The sequence below is a fragment of the Littorina saxatilis genome, linkage group LG1 (assembly GCF_037325665.1).
Source record: "Littorina saxatilis isolate snail1 linkage group LG1, US_GU_Lsax_2.0, whole genome shotgun sequence".
Lineage (NCBI taxonomy): Eukaryota > Metazoa > Mollusca > Gastropoda > Littorinimorpha > Littorinidae > Littorina > Littorina saxatilis.
Window position 1 is genome coordinate 62932723 of NC_090245.1, and position 26865 is coordinate 62959587.

Below are 26865 nucleotides of genomic sequence, written 5' to 3' on the forward strand. Positions count from 1 at the left end.
ATAACGTGCTATTGCAGATACAGCGAGTCGCATTGAAATCACAAACTGACGACTAAATTGTGAAAAAAGGGAAAGTAGATCACACGGGTCCACGATGGTTCAGGGGTAAAATAAACCACGAAATCTGGTGTGTGTGCTTTACGCAAGCTAAATAGCCATTCAAACGAACTGTATTAAATGCTATTGCTAGTGTGTTCCATAAGTTTAGAAATGCTTTTTTCATGTGACGTACTGAGGAATGGCAGGTACCAAGAATAAGAATATACTGTCGACATACCGATCACACCTGCACCACAGCACTTACGTGCAGAACGTGGCGTGTGCTGCCCTTGGCGAAGGCTGGTCGGAGAGTGGCCCGAATGGGGAATCGAAAGGTGAATTATTGCGAAATGGGGGGGGGGGGGGGGGGTGATAGGGGAGGGGACTGTTTCGATTGTTTTGACTGCAAGGTTTTTGCGGTGACGACTTTATGTGGTTTAGCTCATTTTTGAGGCAGCTTGGAACTATGTTTTTCGTATCTGTTTTGAACGCTGACCGTGCCGTTCAGTGATTTCAGCGTGTTTTAGGATAAAATTGTTCCTGACACAGTGGTCGCAATAAGCAGTTTCCAAATAAAATAATGTTATGTAGTGCTGGAAATTGAGTCTTCCATTCTTGCACATACAGGTTAGGAGCGTAATCTCAAAAGGGCCGACTGCACTGTGGTCTGGTGAGTTTTGTTTAAAATCCAAGAAAGCCGTTGTGAGCTACAAAGTCAGTAGACGGAAACCCCTCCACATAATTTCTGATAACTGATGCAAATTGGTGACGAAAAGCTATGGCATTGATATCAGGGAATTTGCTTCAGCATGAAAGCTTGCTCCTTGCTTGAGAAACCTATGTACTGACGTGCTTTATTTTCCAAAGGAATTGTTCATGTCTGAAACTAGCTACGTGAGCACCGCTACCAGCAAAGTCACAGCATTCTTTGCCTATGTAAAGTATAAGTTTTGAATAGTATTGTCGAAAAAATCGTACATTGCGATTTTTTTTTTTTATCTCCTGAATATATTACTCACACTGATCTGGCCTACCCACAACCATTTTCACGTGATTGCCGTCGGCCGTGAAAAAAAGAATGCACCGAAATTTAAAAAAAAATTAGAAAAATTGGTGCAAAAGTGACTCATTTTCTTTTCCTTTTTTACTGACTGAAAACTATTTGAATGATAGTCTGCTGACAGTGTTTTCTTCATTTTGCAGAAAGTATACTAAGAGGATTTTTACACTGAAAAGAACCAGCAGCCAACATCAGCGTCATGTCATCTTCAACAGGACCTATAAAGAAACCACAGCTTCGGGGAGCCTTAGCAAGCAAACTCAAGGTGCTCATAACATGTTGGAAGAATGTGAATAGACGTTTTCCGGAAATAACTCTGTCAGGTTTTTAAAGCGATGTGGCAGAGTAAGAGCCTTACATTTCCTTTGAAATTGAAGAGGTAATTGACAAATGGCCTAAAAATTTGAAGAGTGTTACACATTTACTTACACTAATCTTTCTAATAAATCCTTAGAAATGAAGAATACAACATTAAAATTGAAAAATTATTCGTGAAAAATAAATTATTCGACAAATTTGCAAAGTCTGTTTTTTTCTCTAGTTACTTCATCAAAAAGTAGCATGCAAAACTGTGAAACACGCCAAACAGAACTGTTGCATTCTTTGGAAGTTACTGTCGTAGTTGCCTACCATACGAGGTTACACAATTTACTCCTAAATGTGCGTAATTGTTACCGCTTTTGGGGGCATAAATTATCTATCTCCACACATCTTTAACACCAAAACCACTTTTTATCTAGGTTACCTACGAGCTTAAATGAGAACTCGCATTACATAATTCAGTTTAATTTTGAAGTTGTAAAAGAGCAAGAAACAGAGGGACCCCCATATGAGACCAGCATCGTAGAAAGTACTTATACGATGGTCAACTGAATAGTATCAAGCCCGACTAGGAAGGAGTTGACCCACGAGACTAGAACAAGTTTACATTTCAACATTGTCCCTCCGGACCTCCACACACTTGTTCCACCTGTGCCTCAGAGCCGTATTGCCGTTGCTGCAGAAGCGTTTGTATTGCAACCGTACGAAGTCCTCAAAGGCTGTCATGACGTCATTGTCCGTTTCGTAGTACTCACCCCTGAGGTACTTCTTCATGTTTGTAAACATATCATAGTTTGAGGATGTCAAATCTGGCGGATACAGCGGATGGTTTAACGATCTCCAAGCCGCATTCATGATTTGTTGCCATATAAACCAAGGACTCTCGGACAGGGGCGTTGCCTTAACAAAACGACACCCCTTCGCGGAGCGTTCCTCGGTGTTTAGCCTTGATATATGCTCCCTTAGTTGTCTCAGAAGTATGAAATAGAATTCACTGGTTACTGTCTCATCTTTTGGAACTTAGACCAACAGGAAAAACCCCTCTGTATCCAAAAAACCCTGTTGCCATCACCTTTTTCAGGTGAGAGGACCCTTACCTTCTTTAGTGGGGAATAACCTAAGTGCCCCTACTAGATAAACGGCTACTTGGTTTCAGTCTGAAATTGATGTACCCTAGTTTCATCATCAGAAACAAATCGGGACATAAAATTCTCCGGAACTGCCCCAAATAGGCGTAAAATGTCGCATGCCATGTCAAATCTGAAGTGCTTCTGTTTTGGTGTAGAAGTTTGAGGACCTTACTTGCTTAAACTGTCTTCGTGGACAGCTTTCTGCACATAATACTCCAAATTCTCTCATGTGAGATGCCAAGTGTATCAGCAATGTAATAAATGCCCATTGGGTAATTTTGCATCACTAGTGCGCAGACAACATCAACGGTTTCTTGAGTTGTGACCGTTGGTGGTCTTCAACACGGTTTGTCATCCTAAACGGTTGAATTTCCAGTGGGCAAAACATTTTTCTTCGCAAATATTGGATCTCTGCTCTTTGTTAGTTTTCTCCATTGTGGGGTAAACGGTGGGGTATGGTTGTTTTTGAGAAACCAAGGCACACAAACTAACCGGTGAAAATACGTAATATTTTGCATGAAATGTTCATAAGAACCTTTCTTAATTCATGCCAAGTTTTGAATGTCTAAGTTTATTCCTTCCTGGTCGGGCGCAGTACTTCTCAGTTGGCTCTCGTATGTATATTCAGCGAAAATTGTATAATGAGAGGGAGAGAGAGAGAGAGAGAGAGAGAGAGAGAGAGACAGAGACAGAGACAGAGAGACAGACAGACAGAGAGACAGACAGACAGACAGACAGACAGACAGAGACATACAGACAGACACAGACCGCGAAGGAGAGACAAAGAGAGACTGAGAGACAGAGAGAGAGAGAGAGAGAGAGAGAATGACAGAGAGAGAGAGAGAGAGAGAGAGAGAGAGAGAGAGAGAGAGAGAGAGAGAGAGAGAGAGAGAGGGTGTGTGTGTGTGTGTGTGTACGTACGCGGGCGCATCTGTTTGTGTGTGTGTATGTATGTGTGTGTGTGTGTGTGTGTGTGAGAGAGAGAGAGAGAGAGAGAGAGAGAGAGAGAGAGAGAGAGAGAGAGAAGATGAGACTTGGCATTCATTTGTAAGCGAAATTATGAAGTAGGCTAATTCTGTCCACAGACGTAGTATAAGGCAAGAGAGAGAGAGAGAGATAGAGAGAGAGACTGAGAGAGAGAGAGAGAGAGAGAGAGAGAGAGAGAGAGAGAGAGAGAGAGAGAGAGAGAGAGAGATATCAAATCAAATCAAATCAAATCAAACTCAATTTTTCGAGGTGTTTGTGTGTGTGTGTGTGTGTACGTACGCGGGCGCATCTGTTTGTGTGTGTGTATGTATGTGTGTGTGTGTGTGTGTGAGAGAGAGAGACTGAGAGAGAGAGAGAGAGAGAGAGAGAGAGAGAGAGAGAGAGAGAGAATTGGATTGAATTGAATTGAACTTTATTTATCGAGGGAGAGAGAGAGAGAGAGAGAGAGAGAGAGAGAGAGAGAGAGAGAGAGAGAGAGAGAGAGAGATCAAATCAAATCAAATCAAATCAAATCAAACTCAATATTTTGAGAGGTGTGTGTGTGTGTGTGTGTGTGTGTGTGTGTGTGTGTGTGTGTGTGTGTGTGTGTGTGTACGTACGCGGGCGCATCTGTTTGTGTGTGTGTATGTATGTGTGTGTGTGTGTGTGTGAGAGAGAGAGAGACTGAGAGAGAGACTGAGAGAGAGAGAGAGAGAGAGAGAGAGAGAGAGAGAGAGAGAGAGAGAGAGAGAGAGAATTGGATTGAATTGAATTGAACTTTATTTATCGAGGGTAACAGAATAAGCAACGTAAACATGCTTTTTTTCATCCGGCCCTCGCCCATTGAGGGTAACTTATTTTTCTCTCATTGAGAGAGAGAGAGAGAGAGAGAGAGAGAGAGAGAGAGAGAGAGAGAGAGAGAGAGACACATAGAGAGAGAGAGAGAGACAGAGAGAGAGAGAGAGAGAGAGAGAGAGAGAGAGAGAGAGAGAGAGAGAGAGAGCAGTATGTGTAAGCCGACAAAAGTAGCTTAATATTTTGGCGATTCGTTCTCATTTTTTGCAGGTGAATGCCGCAATAGGATTTGCTTTCGCCATTTCCATGACCCTCCTATGGAAATATGGTTTTGCCGAAAGAAGAAAGCAGAAGTACCTGGACTTCTACAAGACCTACGATGCTCAGAAGGATTTCCAAAGGATGAAGAGCGCTGGCGTGTTCCAGTCCGTGAAGCCTGATGGAAGCGTAGGGGAGCTGTAGAGATCCTAAAAGGAAGTGGATTCACATTTTTGACTCCGGGTGTTGTGTGTAGGCCTACACTTGGAATAAGACACTGCTTTAGCTTGTTTAGCCTATTTGAACTTTTTTGTTATTCCTGCGTGAAATAAAATGAGAAACAAATAAATCTGGAGAACTTATAAGAATATGTGACTTGCGCGCGCGTGTACTTTATTTGTGTTGTTTTTGAGTGTGTTTGTTTGTAGAAAAAGAGAATGGCAGGATCACATCTTTTTTTTTTAATTGACAAGGGACATTACTTTCTACATACAAACAAGACAGCGAGAGTTCAGTCCCTTTCGGCTGTAAGTCTTTAGCGCATCAGTTTTAAATTTTATCTGAAGACGTGAGTACTTTATGCCTACTCATTATTAGGTATACGATTATATTTAACTGTTCATATTCTGTTTAACGAGAACGGGAACATGTCTTGCCCGACAAATGAAATGTGTAGTATGTACAAAGATCAAAACTTCATCCACGCAAACTTCGCATCCACTGACCAAAAAATGACCGCAAAACCGTTACTAGCCATTTCTCCAAAACACGCATAATTACATGTTTAGGCCAACAAAAAAAAATTGTCTGTTTAGGGTAACCCGACCGACCCTATCGATTTGGCGCCGACCCAAAAACTTTTTTTTGATTTCAAAAAAAAAAGAAGAAAAAAAAGAGGTAAAAATGCTAAAAAGAGACATTTGGCGTTTCTTTCTCTCCCTTTCTCTCTGTTTTATTTATACGTTAGTTTTGAAACATGTATTCATCAAATATAAGAAGTGAATGTTCAGCCAACATAGCATTTACACACACAAAAAAAAAAAAAAAAAAAACAACTTTACCTACCTACCGACCCTACTTTTTTTGGTCATGTTACCCTAAACAGACAATTTTTTTTTTTGGCCTTAGATATCATTAGAATTGTCCAAAACACGCACACTATACACACACATGCATACGCTTGCCTTGAAGTGAAGCACACGTTTTCTTGTCAACATAGGAAACAACAGATTACAGAGGAGTCGATATATATATGAATGCGACCTTCTTTTTTCGATCGCAAAGGTTGTGAAGTCTTGCTTAATAGCAAAGTTCATAGTTGCAACGTTTCTGTAAATCTTATCGCAACGTTCTTACATGGGCACTGCCAGCCGCGTGAAGACACCCATCTTGACGCGGAAACTATCAGTTGCATTACTATCGGCTCAGAAGAAAGCGTCCTTCCACCTGGACACACATTTAAAAAAAAAAAGTATATTAAGAATAAGAACAAAAAGAAAAAGTGAACCTCTGGAGAGGCGGATTTGAAAGGAAAAAAACTCACAAACAAACAATAACAACACAGATTTACATTATAGGTGACAGATGCAAACTTTATTCATTTCAATTTCTACAAAGCTGTGAAATATGCATACATCCCCAAATTGAGAGATGCTGTTATTCCTGTTTGGTAAACGATTGTTTACACCAGGAAAGGAAGGTATTGTTAAATGTGTTATCTCCCTCTCCGCACGTAAGTGGTCAATCACCCCAGCTCTTGACACAGCGTTTGTTCGGGAGAATAGTATCTATCCACTTTGACTAAATCCAAAATAATCCACACAACAGACTGACTGTTTTCTATGCTGAGTGGGATTTTTGTGTGTGTGAATCTATTTTTTAAATTCAGTCAAGTAAGCTTAATGACTGAATGTTTCAACGAGAGCGGAGAGCGAGGCTTGTCTCCCTAGGTGCGTGTGTGTTTGTGTGTGTGTGTGTGTGTGTACAGAGCGATTCAGAGAAAACTACCGGACCGATCTTCATAAAATGTCACATGAGAGTTCCTGGGTATAATTTATCCCCAGACGTTTTTTTTCTCATTTTTGACTCACATGCGAAGCAAAAGTGAGTCTATGTACTCACCCGAGTCGTCCGTCCGTCCGTCCGTCCGGACGTCCGTCCGTCCGGAAAACTTTAACGTTGGATATTTCTTGGACACTATTCAGTCTATCAGTACCAAATTTGGCAAGATGGTGTATGATGACAAGGCCCCAAAAAACATACATAGCATCTTGACCTTGCTTCAAGGTCAAGGTCGCAGGGGCCATAAATGTTGCCTAAAAAACAGCTATTTTTCACATTTTTCCCATTTTCTCTGAAGTTTTTGAGATTCAATACCTCACCTATATATGATATATAGGGCAAAGTAAGCCCCATCTTTTGATACCAGTTTGGTTTACCTTGCTTCAAGGTCAAGGTCACAGGAGCTCTTCAAAGTTGGATTGTATACATATTTTGAAGTGACCTTGACCCTGAACTATGGAAGATAACTGTTTCAAACTTAAAAATTATGTGGGGCACATGTTATGCTTTCATCATGAGACACATTTGGTCACATATGATCAAGGTCAAGGTCACTTTGACCCTTATGAAATGTGACCAAAATAAGGTAGTGAACCACTAAAAGTGACCATATCTCATGGTAGAAAGAGCCAATAAGCACCATTGTACTTCCTATGTCTTGAATTAACAGCTTTGTGTTGCATGACCTTGGATGACCTTGACCTTGGGTCAAGGTCACATGTATTTTGGTAGGAAAAATGTGTAAAGCAGTTCTTAGTGTATGATGTCATTGCTGTAAAGGTCAAGGTCAAGCATGTGAGTCGTATGGGCTTTGCCCTTCTTGTTTCAATAAATGTCTTTGATGACGTCATATCCGGCTTTTTGTGAAAGTTTTTTTTGAAAGCTGGGGCTTTATATAGAATTATTTATATTTTCCTAAACACGCACACTATACACACAAACGTTGCACCCCAGACCCCCTAGCGGGCCATTGGCCCTGCCGCCGCCGTGGAGCCTGGCCTTTCACAGTTTCAGGTTTTTTAACTTTTTAGTTTTTGTGTAAGCCCTGACAGTATGCAGCGAAAAAACAGTTTTGCTGCAGAAAAAAACTATGCTTCGGCGGATGATGCCATTATTCAGAAATGCTGCAGAAAAAACGTTTTTTTCTGCAGCATTTCTGTTTTTCTGCAGAATAACTGAATAAAGTCATAATCCGCTAAGAATACCTTTATTTCTGATTCATTTTGTGACAAATTTGAGTCATTTGACTAACTGCATTTGTTGTCTTTGGACAACATGCACATATAGTCGTGGCTCATTTGTTCACTGTCTGACTGACTTATCTTTTATACACTAAGGATACAATAGAGGTTTTAGGCTTAGCCTAGTCTTACACTGTGACGCTTTTCGTGTGCTTATAACTTTACTCACGTTCACTTCCACAGCGCATAAACACCCCCAGTTGTTTTGTTTTCTCTCTCGAATGTTGTCCATTTTAACATTCTGGCTATTTTCGTTGTCAATTCGTGTCGAGCGGTAAAATCAACAAATGAATAAGAACCCCACACAATTGATCGGGATGATTGTGTTGGACAACAGGAGTGACGATGTTTGGAGTGAATGTTGACGAACGCCAGCCACCACCTCCGAAGACTGCGTCGGCCGGACCCACAGGACCTAGCAGACCTCAACTCCGCGGCTTGCTTATGCGACAGCTGAGGGTACCTCATTACTTTCTGTTTGATTTGGAACATTACTTTCTGTTTGATTTGGAACATGGTTACACCCCCGTATATTTGGGGTGCTATAATAATATACTACAGCCCTGAAAGTAAAAACAATTTGCGTACTAGCCTTTGGCTAGTGATTCTGAAAATGTACTAGCCAGAGAGCAAACTTTAATAACCAAACCAACAATTTGTTTCAGCAACTTTACTCGCATTTGGCGAGTAGATGGACGTTTCTACTCGCCAGTTACATGATTCTACTCGCCATGGCGAGTAAAATACTCGCCACTTTCAGGCCTGTACTGGGGTGCATACGTTTTCACTCAGTCTGTTTGTTTGTTTCTGTGTTTGTTATTTTGTTAGTTTGTCGTCGTGTCTGCATTTAGATAAGATGCGAGAACAAATTACTCAACAAATAAAGCATAACATTTCAGCTTAACAATGTTTGTCTCACAAACTGTCAATTTCTTATTTAGATTTTAAAAGTTAGGTCCAGCGCCATGACGAGGTGTCCGATCCGCACCCAAAATAAAGTCTTTGGAAAATGCTCGCTCTCTATAAAGGGCACCTAGATGATATACGTGTATTTAAAGAAGAAACATCAGTATAACATTTGGTTAACAAACAAAAAAAGACCTATGAAGAAGGGTGCTCCCCCGCAAAAAGATCAAAGATCAAAGAGGCAAAAACGTAAGAGTTGAAGCAGCCTGCATGCAACTGAGGTCACACACACACACACCACACCACACCACACCACACACACACACACGCACGCACACACACTCTGAAATTTGACAAAAACAAGCTTCATTTTGGTTATGTTTGCTTATTATCAACACCTACAATTGTATGAAATTTGGAGGCTTTTGCTCCCAAAATATCTGAGAAAAACCCGAACTTAAAGGTTTAATGAACATGACCCCGCTGTGACCGCAACGAGGGTGAATCAAACTAAGGTCATATCGGCAGATCATCAAACCCTTGAAGTGTGCAAAGTTTCAAATGTCAACGTTAAGTTTGTATGAATCGAACACAATCCCGCTGTGACCCCACGAGGGTCAACTAAACTGGGGTCAAGACAGGAGATCATCAAACCCTAGAAGTATGCAAAGTTTCAAAGCTCTAGCTTCAAAAGCATCAGAGATAACCTGAACCTTAAAAGTTTGTTGTCCACGGGCGGCCTGACACTGCTCATTACTAAAACTCACAGATTACTCAGGTGAGTCAACAACAAAATTATGTGGCAGTTAATGGTAGTGTGGGTGCCTGAGTCACCCAGAGCCATGAGGGTTAAATGAACGTTGAGGGGGCGTCGTTTTTACGCTTTCCTTTTTTGTCCTGTAGCAACATGCCATTGGAGCCGCTGTGTTTGTGGTCATCACGACAGTGGCCTATAGGATTGGAATGGTCTCGGCGCGCCGTAACCGTTACCTGGAGTTCTACCGTACCTATGACCCTGAGGCAGACTTTGAGAGGATGAAGAACGCTGGTGTCTTCAAGTCTGTCCGGGAAGATGGGAGCCCCGGAGAACACTAGTTCTGGAGGACTGCATCAGTTTGACCCTTCCACATCAAACCAAAGTGTTCCTTTGTGTTGTTTGTTATCTGACTTGACATTTGTTTTGCAATGAAGTTTCAGCAGAGAACTTGCCAAAACGTTTATCATTTGCAGCACATGGGTTATGTTTTAGAGAGAGAGAGAGAGAGAGAGAGAGAGAGAGACAGAGAGAGAGAGAGAGAGAGAATTGAATTGAATTGAACTTTATTTAACAAGGATTAAGATTTAAGGCTATGCCTTTTCTTACAATCTGTCCTTGGGACGCACAGACACACAATGATAAAATTGAAAAATTAAAAATTAAAAGAGAGAGAGAGAGAGAGACCAGACCAGACCAGACCACACACACACACACACACACACACACACACTTGCATTTGTGCTGTATCACTATCTATATTGAATGACTTTCATTTGTTTATCCGACACAACAAAGTAAAGATCAGTCGTAAGTCAGTCGTAAGTAAGTCACAGACACAGAGACAGATATACAGATACAACGCTCAAAGAGCTATATGTTTACTAAGGCTGAAAAATAGTCTAAACATAGTGGGTGTGTGTGTGTGTGTTTCAATATTAATGGTGACTATACTGATTGTTTACACTTCAGTGCACATACATATATGTGTTTGTGTGTGTGAGAGAGAGAGAGGGGGGGGGGGGGGGAAGAGAAAGAGAGAGAAGTTTATGTGAGAGATGGTGGTACCGAAGGTATATTGTGTTTTAGAGCGAGTGACAGATGGGAAAGGACGCTTTAAGCACCTGTTCAGCAGAATGTATTGCATCATGGCATTTTGATCAGTGGTTTAATATTGGTTTTTCTGTATACCAGGATTCCACACACTCAAACATGCATGTCTACACACTCAGCCACGCATTGTCACATGAAAATATGGGATGATGACAACACGCTCAAACAACTCACTGAGCTCAAAAGAAACTGCGTGTCTTTAACATTTTGCCATTGAATAAAATAAGAAAATCATACCAATGATAGTGACAAATACCTCCTTAGCACACAGAAAAACACAGTCCAGCACTACACTATAAACACTTAATATGACTGACTTCGTTGGAACCACTGTTAGCAACACCACCCATCCTTGGAATCAAATCACAAACTAAAGTCCTGGAAGTTGTAACGTATGCAGCAGTCCGAAATAAAGCATGTCTCTCAGTCCTCTGACAAAAGTTCACTTCCATTTTTCATTTCATTTTCATTTTTCATTTCAAAAAAAAATTCTCATGTCTGCACAGACTGGGTGGCCGAGTGGTAACGCACTTCCGCTCGGAAGCGAGAGGTTGCGAGTTCGACCCTGGGTCAGGGCGTTAGCAATTTTCTCCCCCCTTTCCTAACCTAGGTGGTGGGTTCAAGTGCTAGTTTTTCGGATGAGACGAAAAACCGAGGTCCCTTCGTGTACACTACATTGGGGTGTGCACGTTAAAGATCCCATGATTGACAAAAGGGTCTTTCCTGTCAAAATTGTATAGGCATAGATAAAAAATGTCCACCAAAATACCCGTGTGACTTGGAATAATAGGCCGCAAAAAGTAGGATATGCGCCGAAATGGCTGCGATCTGCTGGTCGATGTGAATGCGTGATGTATTGTGTACAAAATTCCATCTCACACGGCATAAATAGATCCCTGCGCCTTGAGTCCGAGTCTGGAGATACGCGCGTGATATAAGACTTCATATAACATAACACAAAACTAAAAACCTAAACACTATTCTTATCGTAAAGCTGAGCGGTAGTAGCTTCACTTAAACTTTAACTCTATGTGTCTAAGCCTAAGGTATTATGGTGCATACGTGTCTGAAAGACATTGGTCAGCATGGCAATGGCAATTACCGTAAACATAAGACAAGACGAACAGACAAACATAATATCAACTCAACAAGAGTCAAGTAAAGCTCCAAGTTTGTATTCAATCTAAGAAGACAATCATGAAAACACACATGGGATTATTCACAGAAAATATATCCATACAAAATTCAACTTCAAGTTGGCTTAAACACAGTATCTGCTTCTTCACATACAACATTGTCCAAGTCTTTAAATATAAAAATCGGGCATGACCTAAAAGTCCTCAAAGGCTAGAAAAATCTACAAACTGTTTCTCTAACTATCTCGCAGAGCAGTAATGTCACAAAAACACTTCTCTCTTGATACCCCAGGGAAAGAACTATCAAAGCGTATATCATACGCTGATATCAAACGAAAAATCCATGCCCACAACAACCCACAAAAACAACTCCTGCTCAACTCGCGGCCATTGCCACCACAAAACCATCTGCTGTTACAAATCGGCTTCAATCAAATATCTTATACATTCAACAGGCTTCTCATATATGCAGAAACACAACATTTTCATTCTAGAGGACAAATGAAAATCATATGCATAAAAGAAAGATCAAGGAAAGGAGAGAGAGATCCAGAGAGTGTGTGTGTGTTTGATAAGAAAGAAAACGTAAGCACAACAATTACAAAATAAAGTATGAGGGACTGGGCTTCGTTGAAAATTGCTTTACCAAAATGTCAATTATTTTATTTTAAAAATGAGGGTGTGGCAGTGCAGCCTCAACTTTCACCAAAAGCCGGATATGACATCAAAGAAATTTATTGAAAAAATGGTGTGGGAATATATCATCTGGAAGAATTTGTATGTAAATTTCATGAAGATCTGTCGAGTAGTTTTCTTGGAATGGCTTTACACAGACACACACACACACACACAAATACAACACACACACACATACGCCCCACCACCCTTGTCTCGATTCGCCGTCTATGTCAAAACTTGACTAAATGTAACAAAACATATCTCATCTCTCTCCAGTCGCATCTCTTTCCAGTCGCGCTCTGACCTCACAATATTCACACAAAGCCCACCACCTGCTGGACGAAACACAAGGGTGATAGCCTCACACAGTTCTTGCGTCCATCTCTAAAACCCATGAGCTTTCATAGCTATGCATATAGGTCAATCGGCTCACCCGCCAGCACCAATTGACGAAGGATTTAGAGACTCATCATAATTATCCCCTTATTCTACTACAGTAGACTTCCACTATATCGCGGTCTTTGGGGTCTAAGATTTGAGATCGCGATATATCCGATTCGCGAAACTTTGGGTAAAGGAGGGGAGTCCGCGGCAACAAAAAAAAAGAAGAAGATTTTTTTAGATGGTTTAATGTCTTGTTTTTTTTTCATGTGAACAAGAATTTGAATGGGATGAATACTGTCCGAGTTTTTCTTGGTGTTGTATGAGAGGCCGGTGTATAGTGTCAGTTGGTACAGGTCTGTCTGTCTTCTGTTAGTTCTAGTTGGAGTTGATATGCACCAGTTGTTTCCAACCCCCCCTCCCCCCTCTCTCTCTTACTCTTATCACCTGGTTCAACTGTACTGGTCTAGGTCTATGTTCTCAATAAGAAGTTACTGGTGCCTAGGTGTCGGTTAGTAGCTGAGGAAACACCTGGCCACAGCAATTAAATGGACACAAGTCCTAAATCGGCATGCTAGACTGCACAGCAGACAATAAATGATGGTCAACCACAAACGTGTGAAGTTTGAGGCGTGCTGTACAAGTCCACAAGAAAAAATGTGCGTCTTCACAAAGCAAAAACGAAACGGCAGACACAACAACAAAAAGTTTAAAAAAAACAAGTTTTGTTTTTGTTTTTAAAGGTTAACGCCTGGTTGGTCCTATTTTTTAGGGGGGCCAAGAGGTCGTCGCGATATACCCGAATTCGCGATTTAGTGGACCGCGATTTAGTGGAAGTCCCCTGTACCATGCACATGAAATTTCCCCTTGACACCATGTATGTCAGAAATTCTTTATGCAAGTAGCATTTACAGACAGCAAAGAGATAAAAGCATGACGAGATTTTGCTATTACATATCAAACAGGCATAGTTGCTCAGTGTTTTTATCACTTCTGCCTTCACCACTTTGACTAAAAATTCATCTGAGCGAAACCAGTTATTTGTTGAAGTATGTGCTTCTAATGCTTCAAATTATGACAAATGTAACTTTTGTAAAGCGAAAAAATGAGAGGGTTTATGTTATCAGGGAATATTTGTAATAAGCTGGGAAGAAAGGCCAGAAACATAGTGGCAACTATAAAGCTAGCCTGCATAACAAACAAAGCCTTGTACCGCTTAGACATCACGGCACCGAAAGTCATGTACGCGACCAATTGATAATGGTGGGTCTAGCACAAAAAAAGGATTAAATAAACACTGTTTTAAATAGAGTTTTTGACTGATATCGATTAACCATTAACTTTAGATTTTTTGCGTTTATATCACAAACTCTAAAACCTTGGACTTTTCCTTTAACCTTCGCCAGGCCGGGTTATCGACTACACACGGGGCCGTGTGGACCCATGTTTCTCAAAGAAAGAAAAACGTGCATACCCTTCTGTAGACGTCGTGGGTCCGCACGGCCCCACGGCGTCTACAGAAGGGTATGCATATTTTTCCTTCAGCCCACGGGACGTTTTTACCTGGCTATATTAAATGTTTGCTCCAAAGATTTGTTTAACTTTTTATTTTTAAGAACAATGACTGCGCGGGCGCCGAATGATATGACACGCCTCTGTCAGCGCAATCAGTTGAGGAAGGGGAGAGGCCAGATCAGCATCAACTTTCGAGTCAGGAGGTCTCTGATAACAATTACAGTCTAACAATGCCGCGGGCCTCTGACAGCTACGCCATGTAGTCTTGTGGTGCGTAGATCTCCCCGACTTAATTTCTCTTGTTCATGCGAGTAGTTTCCCTTTGTACACTAGCAAAAATGGCTGCAAAACAAACAAGTCGCGTAAAGCGAAATAACAACATTTAGTCAAGCTGTCGAACTCACAGAATGAAACTGAACGCACTGCATTTTTTTCACAATGACCGTAGTCCGCCGCTTGTACAAAAGGCAGTGAAATTAACGAGCCTGTTTAGCGCGGTAGTGGTTGGGCTGTGCTGCAAAGCACGCTTTTCTGTACCTCTCTTCGCTTTAACTTTCTGAGCGTGTTTTTAATCCAAACATATCATATCTATATGTTTTTGGAATCAGGAACCGACATGGAATAAGATGAAATTGTTTTTAAATCGAGTTCGGAAATTTAATTTTAATCATAATTTTTATTTTTTATTTTTTATTTTTTTTTAGAGCTTGTTTTTAATCCGAATATAACATATTTATATTCTTTTGGCATCAGAAATTGATGAAGACTAAGATAAACGTAAATTTGGATCATTTCATAAAAAAATAATTTTAATTACAATTTTCGAATTTTTAATTACCAAAGTCATAAATTAATTTTTAAGCCTCCAAGCTGAAATGCAATACCAAAGTCCAGCCTTTGTCGAAGATTGCTTGACCAAAATTTCAATCAATTTGATTGAAAAATGAGGGTGTGACAGTGCCGCCTCAACTTTTACAAAAAGCCGGATATGACGTCGTCAAAGACATTTATCCAAAAAATGAAAAAAACATCCGGGGATATCATACCCAGGAACTCTCATGTCAAATTTCATAAAGATCGGTCCAGTAGTTCACTCTGAATTGCTCTACACACACACACACAGACAGACAGACAGACACACACACACACACACACATACACCACGACCCTCGTCTCGATTCCCCCTCTATGTTAAAACATTTAGTCAAAATTTGACTAAATGTAAAAAGGGTGAGTCTGACAATTAAAAGAAAAATCGAGCTTATTCACAAGCTGGAAACTGGCTGCAAAAAAAGAAAGGAATCCAGAAGTAGCTGAGGAATATGGTTTGTGTGTGTGTGAGTGTGTGTGTGTGTGCAGAAAAAAGCAAGGAGGCTCGAAGAACAACAGCCAACAGGTGAAAGATTAATGGGAATATATCTCACATCAAACGCAATGTGTGGACACGGAAATAAGAACGTATAATGAAAAAAAGTTCGGTTATATTGAATTTCTGAAGGAACAAGGAGGGAAATTCAATATAACCGAGAATTGCCTATATTGAAGTTCCGGCTATATTGAAGGTCTTCCCGGGTCCCGTGCCACTTCAATATAGCCGGGTTTCACTGTATTTGCAATTAAACACCTTTCTTGGTCCACACAGACCCACGACCACCGGCGAAGGTTAAGAGGGTGTAATCATTGTGGGGTTATTTCACAAACTTGAAAGCCTTGGACTTTTTCACAAACATAAAAGCCTTGGATTTTTCCTTTGAGTGGGTGCAATCATTGTGCGGTTATTTCACAAACTTGAAAGCCTTGGACTTTTCCCTTGAGAGGGTGCAATCATTGTTTAAAAACACTCTCTGTCAGGCAAATCTGTTTGAACATGTCCGGTGGCCGCTCACACCGGGAGGCTGTACATTGCAGAGACCATTTAAACATAATCAGAGCATTATAAAATATACATAAACACGCACAACTTGGAAATGCTAAAAAACATGCCTTGAAAAGACAATACATAAATGTTCAGTCCACATGGAATCATCATTCTTAAGCACACATACACACACAATGTATAGCTTTTTGGGGGCTTTTTTTTTTTTTATAAGCCAGAGTTGACTTAATCAATGTAGTAAATGTTATGTGGGAGGGAGTTTCATTGTTTAGGAGCAGTATATAGGAGAAGGACATGTGACTGAAGGTTTTAGATTGTGAACAAAATTTCTACAAATAACATGTTAAAATGCAAAAAGTCACCATAAATTGCATTTCTTGGTAAATGCAACCCTACCGGCGACAAATCAAAGCTCTGCGTCTTCCTTTTCGTTAAGCTCAATATATCCGTCTCTACAATGCTGTGGCTGATATGATGCATACATCTTCATAACAATTTTCAAAATATAATATGTGCAAAACCTACTTCAAGTCTTTGTGATCATGGAGAACCATTTGCAAAGAAAAGAAAGACTAGGAAAAATAATCCTTCTCAGGAAACCACTATTTGCTCCAAGCCAACATTCAGGTTAAAACTTAATGTGACAGGGAGATTACCGTCGCCCTTCACAGCAGACTCTGCAGAGTTGTTCGCCTTAGAAGTAGGCAACACCTGTGGATTGTAGAGTTCTGTTTGTGATGGGGTCTGGCGGCTTTTGTCTCTCTGTATGTTCATGGATTCCTTTGCGAATGCATAACAGTTTTTATAGGGCTTAGAAATAAGCTCTAAAATTCTCAATCCTGTTTGATTGGACTTCGCCTCCAAAGGTGATTGTGGTGTTTCGGCACTCGGTTACATTAACACAGGTTTTTTTAGCTGAAAACTAGCTTGAGAAGCAGGCAGTTCCCTTAACACACACAGTGCTCTGTACTTCAATGTAGCTCGAGTCCCCGGCCTTACTATGAAGCGGTTACCCTTATAAGCAGCTGCTCCTCGGTCTACATCTGAAATCAATCTCACATATCCATCACCATGCTTCCTGGGTCGTGGACGACCCAGAGCCACACAATAGTGTCTGCATATATTTGTAACTATTGGGAGTTTTTGATTAAGGCTTCATGTAATCCTCTAACACCATAGAATCCTCCCATCGACCACTTTCTGAAGGATTATCTTTGTAAACAAACAAATGAACAATGACATAATTTGAACTGAGCAGTCCGGATGATGTGGGTCATGGGCGACCCATATGGAATTAAGGAAGGAATTTTCTATGTTTATCCCTATTCGGATGGCATGGGTCGTGTAAGACCCATACTCTGCAAAGAGGCAGCAACAAGTTTATCCCTATTCGGATGTCAAATAACCAAAGGGAAGTAAGCGCACTAAATGCATAGGACATGTGTAATGGAGTAAGTGAGAGTTATACGGAACCAATCTCCTGGCACCTTAGAGAATAACAAGCATTGAAATGAACAAGCGACTTTCATCCTTTTCGGATGGCGTGGATGTGTATGACCCATACTTTTTACATTGAATCCTTTAAAAGTATGGGTCGTACACGACTCGCATCATCTGAACTGTGTAGTCCAAAGCGTGATCCAGTGAAGGTCTATATAATGCCTTTCAGGTCTTTACATGTGATGTGCTGGATTCATAACAGCGCTGTAGTACACAGAAACGCAACAACCTGCCCAATGAATGTCACATCACAGTAACTTCAAAAGTTTCATCCCAGTTACGTTTACATTGTAAACATTAACAAATCAATGCTTGACCAATGCAGCACAAGAGTTGTAAAAACACACCCCAGAAGTGTACAATTGATGGCATATTCATCACTCTCCTTATTACCAGTCTCACTCTGTCATTGCATGCAGGGCCTGCCAGTAATGGCGCACAGAGGAAATTCTCTCTGCAGAACAAGCTTCCCAGACAGCAATCTCTGACACACTCTGGGTCTCTTCTGCTTGTGTGACATTGCGCACAGCAACCACCAAGTTTCTGGCCTGCAGCATCATTTGTATGCCACCTGATTTTGTCTTGTCTTGTGACTCCATCATCTCTGCATCTACGTTCATTTTCACTGATTTCAGATTGCACATTTGTTTGGACTCGAGGTTCAGTGACATTCGGGCACTAAAAACACTGGCCACCAGAGAAGAAGGAGAGGAGATTTTGCTCTTTTTGAGCTGCCCTTCTGGCAAGGAACTTCTTTTTTTAACTCCAATGACTAGGATCTCACCACAGCTACTTCCCACCCACAGCGTGTCCTTGACGGCCAGCAAAGACTGTACGTGGACAAATTCATGCTCAGACGGCAGGCTGCGTCTAGGGGGTCTGGGGGGAGGTGGAGGTAATGCAGGCACTGGTGGTGGTGGTCTGCGTGTCGACAGGTTGGGTAGTGTGTGTGACTTTTTCCGCGAGAGGGGGGCTTTTTCTGACATAGTGTTTCTGGGACTTTCAGATGTAGGTCGGCGGGGAGGAGGCAAAGGAGGCGTTTCTGAGGTATCGGAGAAGACTTCTCTATGGGATGACTGTGCATGACTATGGGATGACTCGTATCCATCTCCCGTTTTGCCCAGGTTAATGCTGTCTGTCTTTTTGGCATCACATCGCATGCTGTCTGTCTTTTTGTTATCAGCATCTTTGGGACCAGCTGGTCTGCTTTTGTGGCGCAGCTGAACCCCAGAAGGATCGTTTGCAGTTTCTGCTGTGCTAGGTCCAAAGCAGCGACCAGGCTGGTAGTCAGGAGACTGTGGTTTTGTACACTCAGGTGGTCGAGGAGGTGGGACTGGTTGTTCTTCGGTCTTTGGCTTGTCACATTCCTTCTCTTCTTGTGACCAAGCCTTTGATTCCCTGGGGACAAAGAAAGAAGACCCTCTGCAGACAGTGCACACTCCCTCCTCATGCCCTCTCCCCCCTAGCTTCACGTCTGTGACAAAGACCTCTAGGTCTGCTTCAAGGCAACAAGCGCCAGACACTTTCCACGTGCTCAGTTCCAGCTCCAAGATGAGGGGGGAGGTGAGAAAGGAGCACCACAATGTGTCCTCATTCCTGACCAAACTGTGGACTTCACTAACTTTGTTCTCCATAGACGGATGAAGGTGCTTGAGGAGGCAGATTCTCTTCTCCACCAAGAGGGTGTCTGTACTGACGATGATGATGGAGTGACCACAGGCCACCGCCAGTTCTCTCTGAGCTGGCACCAAGGACATGGCCCGCAGAGTCAAGTCGGTGCTGATGGTCAGTGTTTTGTGATGCTTCCACTGGCTGCTGACCATGTCCCGCCGTGAGGGATGATGCAGGAATATCTGCACAGTGCCGTTGGATAGGCCCACATATACAAAACCTTCACCACCCTGATAAAACTGAAACAAAAAAAGAGGAAATAATAAATGTCAATACTGAAAATTACCTATGAAAACAATATGTTCAAGTCTTTTCAAAATGAATGCAGGTTCATAGCGTTGTTAAAGAAAAGTCTACATTCACGCCAACAGTACCTCAAAACTACTAGGAAACAAATAAAGAACTGAGGACATTGTATTCAATATTATAAGATATTTGATGGCTTGTTGGCAGACCAGCTGTTTTGTCGGTCTGAGGGGAGCATATCGTCTTCTATCTTCTTTGACCATGCAAGGCCGAGGTTGATAAAGATATAACAGAAGGCGATATGCTCCCTGAGGACCTACAAACAATGCTGGTCTGACAACACGTCATCAAACATCATTTTTGTCATCACTTAGGAAGTGCAAAAGTATGGAACAATAATTGACAGAGAGCCATATACTGAACGTAATTTTTAGAATGCAATTCAGGGCCCCAAAGCGCTTCAGAAGTTCAAGTTATCACATTTAACTTGTGTGTGACGTCAAACGTAACTTGTTCATCGCTTTTCTTCCAGTCTAAAAATGTAATATCTGCCATCATATTTGCAGGTTCAACATTTTCAGCATTTACATTTTCTTTTAACCTCTTCCCTGCCTGTAAGACGTCAGCTGACGTCCTACGTAAAGTGCATCCCCAGTGGCTATAGGACGTCCACGTCCTCGCTTATTCCGACTTTTCCTGCATCCGTATCTGGATCAAAAGTAGTAAGCTATCTTCAAACGGTTAGCGGAAACCGTTGGGATGGTTAAATTTAGAAGGAATTGCGTGGTACGTCATAGGGAAAACCGTTTTTTCCGATTGCCGATTTGCTACTGGCTGCTCAGAGAGGAGTTTCCCGTGTAAACAATGGCGTCGCACGCTTCGCCACAGCAGCCATGTGGTTCTAAACAGACAACGTACACCACTTTGCAAGCTCTGCAGCTGATTATGGAAGATGAGGGAACTAGTTCTGATATTAATTTGCAGTCAGATGATTCTTTAGAGCACGAGAATGATTGTGACAGTGAGTACGATGTTGATATGCAGCAGTTACTCGAGCGACTTCAGGAACCTGACGCTGTGCAGTCCGACTCGCAGGTAGAACACGCAGAACCAAAAGACAGGTAATTAATGAAAGAATACTATTCACAGTAGATGCAGTTTCAATCCAGAATCAAAATCCGCATTCATTTTCCTACAAAAACCCTATAACATGTCCTCAGCTAACTGTAATAGTTTGTGTGCTAGAATTTTTTTTAAATTATTACTGTTCCAACCTCAAATTATCCTGGCACTGGGTATGCACTTAATTAATTGTTTACTGGCAGCGAACGGGTTAAGTGTTTTGAGTGTTTTCATTGACATTGTGCAATTAGTGATTTCTGAGATTATGTGCAAATTGACCATGAGTTGTCGCGGAAATTATCCACATTGATTGAGTCTTTGATGGTGAATGTTTACAATTGTTGTCCTTGGAAACACGAATCCAAAGCCGAAAAATAAAAAGCCTGATTGTCTTTTACTTTGACAATCCTTGTTTCACCTGAAGCTCAAACCCATTCATTACCATAACTTTTCACATATGAACATTGTTTTTTGTTACCCAACTGGTTATGAATGAAATCTGAAAATGATGACAGTGATTTATTTACACTCAATGCAAAGCATTGTTCAAGTAACAGTCTGTAGGTATGATGGTTCCAAACTATCTTGTAACAAAATGTGAGCTTTATCACCAAAGGTTACCGTCTTCTTGTTGGGGTTGTCCCTATCATGGATGATGGCCACAGGCTCAGCTCCCAGCTTGTCCAACTTAGACTTGCCCTTTGTCAGATCCGTACAGTGACTGCCATACACCTCCACGCTGCCGTCCTGCACACAGTTTGATGACCACATCAAAAACTCGGCAGGTGTTATGCAACTTTTCCACTATTTGCATTCTCTCTTGAAACTGAAATTTATCCTTTAGCTCTTAACCCTTTCGCTGGCTGTAGGATGTCAGCTGACGTCCCGAGTAACTTGCATTAATGGAAAACAAACTGTTCAATAAACAACAACAGAAGAAGAAAAACAACAAACAAACAATGTCTGTGGTGTATTCTTCTATACATCAAGGGCACAGTATATGTTGACTCTTCAGGTAAATACAGGTAATGCTTTGTATACAAATATTTCCTTGCAGCGAACAGGTTAAAGACAGCCTTTGATCTTCAAAAACATAAAATTATTGCATGAGTGAACAGCTCAGATCATGGGTCAATGAAGTGTTGCACAGATGGTCAAAAATAAAGTTCAAGATATTGCCCTTTAAGTGGTACCACACTGTTGCTTAGTGTCTTTAGGAAGCTACAAGGTGAAAATACAGAAAGAAAAACACGATTCTTGACTTTGATGGGCTTTTTCTGCTCGTCAACACACATTCTTCTACTCATCACAGCATGCCCCATTATTGCGTTTAAAACACCAATTAAATTTGTTTTGAATAAAACTCAAAAGTTTACAATAAGAATTTAGAGATCTGTATTAATTAGGTATATCATACTTAGTTTGACTTTTGCAAAACTAAGGAATTACACATTTAATTGAATCAGTCAGACAGACGGAGACATAGAGAGACAGACAGAGGGCAAACAAAAATTTGAGAAAGAAACCCCTTTAAAATTGTTACCATGTTTGAAATAAAACGTGGCAAGGTGAAGCCATGATTTATCACCTTTCAGTATGACGTCATGTGCGTGTTCCACACTTGAAATGACGTGCTTTTATCATCTTATTGGCTGAACGGAGCTTGGAAGTATAATTTCCATTCAACGATCTGAATTTGTTAAGTTTGAGCATATTTCGAACGTCAAACACCATGAAACAATATATTTTTGAAATCAGAAAATGATAAGAAATAGACAGAAGTTGATTTTATTGAGTGTCTTTTTCCAAAAATAAAGATAGTGGTTATTTATCGGTTTTCTTAATTTTTAAGCATAATTTTCAATACAATACAACAAAACTATATAGTTTTAGATACAGGACGCAATAGGGAATACACCAATATGACTTTTCTGTTTCAAATATTAGTTTTTACAAAATTGAAAAGATGACATACATGTATTTTGAACGAACATTTTCAAAAACAAAAATTTAAGTTACTAAGCTAAAATGCAATCCCATAATCCGGTGTAGCAGCTTTTTTTGAATCAGCCTATTTTGACCGGGAGGTCATTCTGGGCTGGTCAGTTTTGACCCTCCCCCCTTGTCAATTTTGACTCCCCCTGCAAACTTCAAGAATGAGTACATTAAGACCTTTAGAAACAATATTTATGCATATATATATATGTATATAACTACATATAACTAAGGTTTGAGGGGGGGGGGGGGGGGGTCATTCTGGGCTAGCCCAGAATGACCTCCCGTCAAAATCAGCTAGCCCAGAATGACCCCCCGGTCAAAACTGACTAGGCCAGTCAGTTTTGACCCACCACCCCTTTTAAACTTCAAGAATAAGTACTTTAACTTTCTAAACCAAAATAAATGTAAATGTGGACAATATTTGTTAGAAAAAAGATATTACAAGAAAAAAAAGTTTCCACACTTCCCTTCCAACTTCAAGAAAAAGTACACTAGGACCTCTCAAAACAAAACATACGCATGTATGTATGCATCTATGCATCTCCCCAGGTTAGGGGGGGGGGGGGGTGTCAAAATCAGCTAGCCCAGAATGACCCCCCTTCTTCTTCTTCTTCTGCGTTCGTGGGCTGAAACTCCCATGAACACTCGTGTTTTTTGCACGAGTGGAATTTTACGTGTATGACCATTTTTTACCCCGCCATTTAGGCAGCCATACGCCGTTTTCGGAGGAAGCATATACGCCGTTTTCGGAGGAAGCATGCTGGGTATTTTCGTGTTTCTATAACCCACCGAACTCTGACATGGATTACAGGATCTTTTTCGTGCGCACTTGGTCTTGTGCTTGTGTGTACACACGGGGGTGTTCGGACACCGAGGAGAGTCTGCACACAAAGTTGACTCTGAGAAATAAATCTCTTGCCGAACGTGGGGACGAACTCACGCTGACAGCGGCCAACTGGATACAAATCCAGCGCGCTACCGACAGAGCTACATCCCCGCCCTGACCCCCCTTCAAAACTGACTAGGCCAGTCAGTTTTGACCCTTCAAACTTCAAGAATATGTACTTAAGGACCTTTTAAAACGAAATATATGTATATGTGCACACTATTTGTTGGATAAATGATTTTTTTTTAAATCGGAATAAAAAACGGAAAAAAATTACTTTAAATATTTTTTTTTTTAAACGTTTCGACGCTTACCTTCAAACTTCAAGAATAAGTACACAAGGTCCTTTTAAAATGAAATGTACGCATATATGTATGCATCTCTGCATCCCCATAAGATTAGGGGGGGGGGGCAGTCATTCTGGGCTAGCCGTCAAAATCAGCCAGTTTTGACCTCCACTTCAAACTTCAACAATAAGTACTTTAGGACCTTTTAAAACGAAATATATGTATATGTGCACACTATTTGTTGGATAAATGTGTTTTTTTCTAAATCGGAAAAAAATTGAAAATAAACTTACTTTAAAAAAAAATTTTAAAAAAAGTTTCGACGCTTCCCTTCAAACTTCAAGAATAAATACACTAGGTCCTTTTAAAACGAAATGTACGCATATATGTATGCATCTATATAGGCATCCCCATAAGCTTAGGGGGGGGGGGGCAGTCATTCTGGGCTAGCCCAGAATGACCAGCTCCCGTCAAAATCAGTTAGCCCAGAATGACCCCCCGGTCAAAACTGACTAGGCCAGTCAGTTTTGACCTCCACTTCAAACTTCAAGAATAAGTACTTCAGGACCTTTTAAAACGAAATATATGTATATGTGCACACTACTTGTTGGTTAAATGATTTTTTTTAAATCGAAAAAAAGATCGAAAATAAACTTACATTAAAAAGAATTATTTTTAAAAAATGTTGATGCTTCCCTTCAAACTTCAAGAATAAGTACACTAGGTCCTTTTAAAACAAAATGTACGCATATATGTATGCATCTATGCATCCCCACAAGTTTGGGGAGGGGGGGCAGTCATTCTGGGTTAGCCCAGAATGACCTCCCATCAAAATCAGCTAGCCCAGAATGACCCCCCGTCAAAACTGACTAGGCCAGTCAGTTTTGACCTCCCCTTCAAACTTCAAGAATAAGAACTTTAGGACCTTTTAAAACGAAATATATGTATATGTGCACACTATTTGTTGGATAAATGATTTTTTTTTAAATCGAAGTTTTTTTCCAATTTTTTTTCCAATTTTTGTTAAAATCATTTATCAAACAAATAGTGTGCACATATACATACTTGTGGGGATGCATAGATGCATACATATATGCGTACATTTCGTTTTAAAAGGTCCTAGTGTACTTATTCTTGAAGTTTGAAGGGAAGCGTCAATTTTTTTTTTTTTTAATTCTTTTTAAAGTAAGTTTTTTTCCGATTTGTTTTCTCGATTTAAAAAAAAAATCATTTTTGCAACAAATAGTGTGCACATATACATATATTTCGTTTTAAAAGGTCCTAAAGTACTTATTCTTGAAGTTTGAAGGGGAGGTCAAAACTGACTGGCCTAGTCAGTTTTGACGGGGGTCATAAATCTGGGCTAGCTGATTTTGACGGGAGGTCATTCTGGGCTAGCCCAGAATGACCCCCCCCCCCCCCCTAAACTTGTGGAGATGCATAGATGCATTTATTCATTTGTACATTTCGTTTTAAAAGGTCCTAGTGTACTTATTCTTGAAATTTCAAAGGAGGTGTCAACATTTTTTAATTTTTTTAATTTTATTTTTAATTTTAATTTTTTTAGATCATTTTTCCAACAAATATTGTGCACATATACATATATTTAGTTTTAAAATGTCCTAACGTACTTATTCTTGAAGTTTGAAGGGGAGGTCAAAACTGACTGTGGGGGGGGGGGGGGGGGGGGGGGGTGTCAAAATTGGCTAGCCCAGAATGACCACCCAGTCAAAATCAGCTAGCCCAGAATGACCTCCCGGTCAAAACTGACTATGTGTCAAAATGGCCTGTTACAACGGCCTAGATCAAAGATTGTGTGATAAGAATTTCGATCAAATTGATGAAAAACTGTAACTGTGAAAGTGCTGCCTCAACTTTTTGGCAAACGGGAAAATATGACGTGATCAAACTGTCCTATTCAATAAACGGAGAAACTCTCCGCGAGAAACTCCCATAAAAAATATCCATATCAAATTTCATAAAGATCCACTTAGTAGTTTTTGAGATATGATCTGTAGTGTGAGAACGGTTTCAGACCCGTGACCGAGCAAGAGGTGAAGCGTGTCATCACTAAATCCGCTCCCAAAACATGTGCCCTTGACCCCATCCTCGTCCCACTACTTGTAGAATGCCTTGATGAACTTCTGCCTGTTATCACTTCTATCATCAACTCTTCTCTTCTCTCTGGCACCTTTCCATCCACATTCAAACAGTCCATTGTCCTCCCCCTTCTCAAGAAACCGTCCCTAGATCCGAACACCCTGAAAAACTACCGTCCTGTCAGCAACCTCTCCTTCCTCTCCAAGATCACTGAAAAACTTGTTCTTTCTCAACTCTCTGACTATCTTCACTCTCACAACCTCTTTCCTACCACACAGTCCGCCTACCGAGCAGGTCACAGCACCGAGACAACGCTTGTTCGTGTCATGAATGACCTCCTGCGCGCGATGGATGGATCTCTCCATTCTCACCCTACTTGACCTCTCAGCAGCTTTCGACACAATAGGCCATCAGATACTTCTTGACTGCCTCCATCTCTCTTTCGGACTTTCCGGCACAGCACTCACCTGGTTTCAATCCTATCTCTCGGACAGAACACAGACAGTCTCGGCAGGCAACCACACTTCCAAAACTTCCACCCTTTCACTAGGAGTTCCTCAAGGATCTGTCCTCGGGCCAGTCCTTTTCATCCTCTACACCAAACCTCTATCAACTCTCATCAGCCACCACTCGGTTTCCAGTCAAACCTTTGCAGATGACACACAACTCCGGGGCTCTTTCCCCCCGGATCAGCTCGATTCCACCATCCGCCGCGTACAGGACTGTGTCGACGATGTCAAGTGCTGGATGACCTGCAACAAACTAAAACTAAACGACGACAAAACCGAAGTCCTCCTCATCCACCCTAAAAACAAGCCTCTCCCT

General features: G+C 41.0%; 2 protein-coding genes across 3 annotated transcripts in view; one reads left to right on the forward strand and one right to left on the reverse strand.

The window, feature by feature from the left end:
* The first annotated feature begins 4768 nt into the window (after window positions 1–4768).
* On the forward strand, window positions 4769–9995 carry LOC138975947 (cytochrome c oxidase subunit 6C-like). Its single transcript, XM_070348726.1, has 3 exons — window positions 4769–5137; window positions 8209–8330; window positions 9681–9995. Exons 2-3 carry the CDS (start codon window positions 8217–8219, stop codon window positions 9870–9872), a joined length of 306 nt encoding a protein of 101 aa, XP_070204827.1. The 5' UTR covers window positions 4769–5137; window positions 8209–8216; the 3' UTR covers window positions 9873–9995.
* Window positions 9996–11803: 1808 nt separating this feature from the next.
* Window positions 11804–26865, reverse strand: part of LOC138975935 (leucine-rich repeat serine/threonine-protein kinase 1-like) — a 99262-nt gene continuing 84200 nt past the window's right edge. For both annotated transcript variants that reach the window (XM_070348706.1, XM_070348714.1), the window contains 2 exons: window positions 21391–21516; window positions 11804–19640 (listed from right to left, as the gene is read on the reverse strand). In XM_070348706.1, the coding sequence (XP_070204807.1) occupies window positions 18129–19640; window positions 21391–21516 (1638 nt within the window). In that variant the 3' untranslated portion in view covers window positions 11804–18128. The remainder of the gene's footprint in view (window positions 19641–21390; window positions 21517–26865) is intronic.